At 42.5% G+C, this 4,240-nt stretch overlaps 1 protein-coding gene across 1 annotated transcript in view; it reads left to right on the top strand.

The window, feature by feature from the left end:
- LOC118403430 (NXPE family member 3-like) overlaps nucleotides 1–3,587 on the top strand; it is a 4,731-nt gene extending 1,144 nt beyond the window's left edge. The window contains exons 2-5 of the mRNA XM_035802143.1: nucleotides 245–570; nucleotides 1,096–1,328; nucleotides 2,003–2,077; nucleotides 3,067–3,587. Coding sequence (XP_035658036.1) covers nucleotides 245–570; nucleotides 1,096–1,328; nucleotides 2,003–2,077; nucleotides 3,067–3,587 — 1,155 coding nt within the window. The remainder of the gene's footprint in view (nucleotides 1–244; nucleotides 571–1,095; nucleotides 1,329–2,002; nucleotides 2,078–3,066) is intronic.
- The last annotated feature ends 653 nt before the right edge of the window (nucleotides 3,588–4,240 follow it).

The raw sequence follows: 4,240 nt of genomic DNA, 5'->3' as shown, positions 1-4,240 counted from the left end.
TGGTCCGCGACGCTTGGCTATATGATAATATCGATTAAATGTGCTGCACAGATCTCTTGATACGCATTGTATACGCCTTGTATGGGCTCCATGGCGACATACCGTGAAGTCTCATTGTGCACATATCTACAAGACCAATACGAAACACAGTGCAACTTTCCTTTTGTACATCTCCATTTTTGACATATTTTGCAAGTCAAACGCCAGCTTTTTCAAAAGCATTTGTTTTACATGTATACATCAGATAAAGATCCAGCTTGTCCATCCAAGCGAGGCAGTGAAGATCCTACAGAGTGTGCGACAAGTTCCGAACAAGAGAGACTTCCATTGCACCTTCGTAGAGCTGACGACAAAGGCCTATGATACACGGCAATGCTTCAGCTCTAACAACCCCAGTCTACCACCCCACAGACGGTGCGATTTCTCCAAATGGGAGGCAAACGGAACCTGGATTTGTCAAAAACCTGAGAAACTACCGTGTTCCGCCATCGCAAAGTGCCGATGGAAGAAGTCAGACCTGAGCAGGGTACGGGACCTTGTGTCTCAAGAGGAAATGAAACTTTTCCAAAAGTAAGTCCTTGTGATAATTTCCACCAGGGCAAAGGTCACTTATCGACGCAGCCGCAGAGGGTCCATCCATGAGTTTTAAGGCGTCTTTTTCTTTGGAAATGTTGGTATTTTGAAGCTGCACGTAATTGATGTTGGCATTTTATTGTGTTAAAAAACCATACTTTTTAGGCATGATTGGATTGTCCGTAATGCTCTAGAGGAAGGATGTTTGGATATAGTCTTAATAGTTTTTAATAAATTGCCGTTTGTCACCTTCGTTTCCACAGGACAATTCTGATTGGTTCACATTGCATTGCAGCTATATGTGTGACTGTCGCTACTTACAAATGTGGTAAAAAAAACGTAGATCACGTACTATATGGATGCGGCATTCACAATAGTTTAAAGTGATGTTTACTGTCCATGTATATATCTGACTGGATGTGTACACAGAATGTTGGTATTCAGTGACTGACAAGTTGAAACTATTAACGAGAGTTCCATGTTTATTGGTAATTGCTAATTTCAACGTCCTGTACCACACAGGCCATATCTTGAGATGGAACTGAAAGTAAACCCTAAGGAGCCCATACGATTCCTTGAGGCAGAACTGCCCACACCAGAACACCTTCCAGCGTGTACCGGGAACGCGCGCGAGTCCGGAGCTTCGCTGGGACATTGGTCAGGCAAGGTGTGGAAGTCAGCGGTCTGTAATGTCCGAGTCTTCACTAAAGAAGACATCCAGCAATGCCTGGCCAACAAGACTGTGTACATGCAAGGTACTGTCATAAGTGGTGTGGCAGTCCACTGTGGTCATTACATTCGCCAGAAATATTTCGCTCTCATATGTGTGACCGTCCGTTATTGAATGCAGAACTTGAGACGTCTTGGTTGGATCTTTATTTGGCATGTTAACAAAGGATGCAAAAGAATGGATTATTAGCCCTCTGTCTGCTTTTTATGGTGCTGCATTGGAACTTCTGGTATTGATATCTAGCGTTTCGGACTTGCTATGGTGCTGATTTTTAACGGCAGATAGCTCTTGTTTTTATTTTCATTTTGACCATGCAGTTCATTTGTAGATAGGTGCAGATGCCTTCGAAGGAGAATAGTTGAAGAATGTTTTGCCAGTAATGGAATCGTTACCTACCCTGGGAGCCAGCTAGCCAGGCCCGTCAGAGAATCTGTTCGACAGGAAAAGATTGTTCCAGCCTACTGCAGCCTAAATCCCTGTATAACATCTCCACGGAGTTCTAATCTAAGGTCCCAGGGAAGAACTGCCTTTTCCTGCCGAACATATTCTCTGCCGGGTCTAGCTCTAGTTCTTTCATTGTATAAAAAAAAGAAGGCTGGCTGTGATGCTTTGCCTGGCTAATCTATTCTAGTTTAGTTTAGCTACTGTTCAGCTAAAATTGAATTACAGGCAACATGATTATTTTCCTATCTATAACAGGTGACTCCACCATTAGACAATGGAGCGAGCGTCTGAAGAATGTGGTGCCACTGTACTACGATAATAACTCACCAGGTTTGCCAATCTATTCTAAAAGCCTTTTAGAACTGCTATTGGTCTAGCTACTGTTATCAAATAAGCAGCACGTAAAATGGTTACGCCTTCTTTAAAAGAAATTACAATTACAAATGTCATTTAGAGCAGCCGACACCTTGAAACATAGTTACCTTAGCCAAGAAGGTTTTTCACCTTTGCCGAGAAGCTTATATTTTGGGTAGCGTGTGTATGTTTGTAGACGACCAGCATAACTCAAGAATGCCTACTAAATGGATTGTATTGATATTCGGTATGTGGGTAGGTCTTGATGAGACCTGGAAACGATTAGATTTTGGTCCCCCTAGCCACCTGTTGATTTTGATTGATTTGATTTGATTTATTTTGCACAATCTTTAAAAAAAAGTTAACAGAAAACAAATTAAAGAATGAAAGTACATGCAGGGGGGAAGAAAAAAGCCTCGTGGCTTGTACAAAGTCTTGCTCCAAAGTAACAAGATTGAACTGTAACCTGTTACGGAAGTTACGTACAGGTAAACATCGTTGAACATTTATCATTCAAATGAGGTCCTAATTTGCATAAAATATCAGAAAATGCGATAAAAGCCTCCTTTCTTAACATAGATTGCGTAAGTCTGTTTGGTGGAGGAGATGATCAAATTATGTGATGTACGCAAATGAGAACTTTATTTACATAATCAATGACAAACAATTAATACAGCAGTTGTAAAAGATAGAATCATTTGGCGAATGTTTGGGGTCGTGGAATTCTAGTTTACACTGCGGTGCGGTCACATTCGCGTATGTGATGTCGTTGGATTTTTAAGTAGTCTATCTCATACCCAACCGTATACAAGGGTCTAAAACAGAAGGGTAGAATATATGTTTCAATATGCATGCACGACTATCCCAAGAATGTTTGCTATCGTACGACGATCGTGAGACAAATGTAACATGCCTACAAAACTGTCTCAAGAACTAACCCTGAACTGGTACATTTTGGGTTGCAGTTTTTCGAGTAGCAAACAACAACCAGTGGAACATCTCAGTTCGCTACCGCTTTCATCACTTTCCAGTTCAAGGATCAGATTGGATTGATTTTGACGACTCCCGTTACACTGTTGATGAGCTAGACGCCACCCAAGGAGGACCAAACACCGTGGTAGTCTTAAGTCTGTGGGCTCACTTTACGGCTGAGCCGCTGGACATGATCCGGTCCCGTCTGTACGCCGTAGGGGGCGCTATACACCGTCTCATGCGTAGGAGTCCCGACACACAGGTCTTCGTGAGAACTGGGACGACGCGAGAACACGTAAAAGGGAAGTTGGAGTTTTACCTGCTTGCGAGCGACTGGCTGGCTTACGAGATCACGGAGGTGATACGAGAGGTGTTCCGGGCGGATCCAGACGTGGTCGTGTTGGACACGTGGGACATGAGCGTGTGTCAGCCGGGCAAGGACAACGTTCACCCAGATCAAACAATGGTGGACAATCAATTAAACAGGCTGTTTTCTCATATCTGCCCTAAGTAGGAGCATTATATGATCACCCCGGTTCATAGGTCAATGGGTCTTTAACAGGGTTTGGTACCGCTATAGAAAATTCAGGTACAGATACGGTCCAACTCCAGAGGATCAGGTCCAGGTCCGGACCTGAACCTGGACCTAATTATCTGTGAAAACTTGTGAATGGGTAAAACTCAAAACAATGGTCCATTTCGATCAAAAAGGACTCTGTTTGGGGTATCCGACATTTTCAAATCACGTAAACGACAATAACTGCGTCTTGGTAAGAAAGTTGGTAAAGATGACACTTCTCTACTTCGCTCTTGTTATTTTTCGGACACGTAAGCCCCCAAACACGTGAATGCCTGCCCGCAAAATCTGTTCATTTTAGAATCGGTCCTAAGTCCGGTTTTTCTGCACCGGTAAAATAAGAAAACTGGTTGTGTGCCGATGTATCGTACCGGTACCCACCCATAGTCTTTAGTGTGTACAATCGATACTTTTACATAGAAAAAGCTATGAGTAAAATATCATTTCAAGAAGAGGAAAAATACAAGAAAATGATAGATGTAACAATAGCATAGCATTGTATATTTGACCATTTTGTAAACGATTAAAGTACTAGTAGTCTAACATAGCTTTAGTCGTATTGTCTCTCCCACTGACATCGTAACGATTCT

This window comes from Branchiostoma floridae, chromosome 16 (assembly GCF_000003815.2).
Source record: "Branchiostoma floridae strain S238N-H82 chromosome 16, Bfl_VNyyK, whole genome shotgun sequence".
Classification (NCBI taxonomy): Eukaryota; Metazoa; Chordata; class Leptocardii; order Amphioxiformes; family Branchiostomatidae; genus Branchiostoma; species Branchiostoma floridae.
The sequence above is the reverse complement of the archived record's forward strand: the minus strand, read 5'-3'. Positions and strand labels throughout refer to the sequence as shown.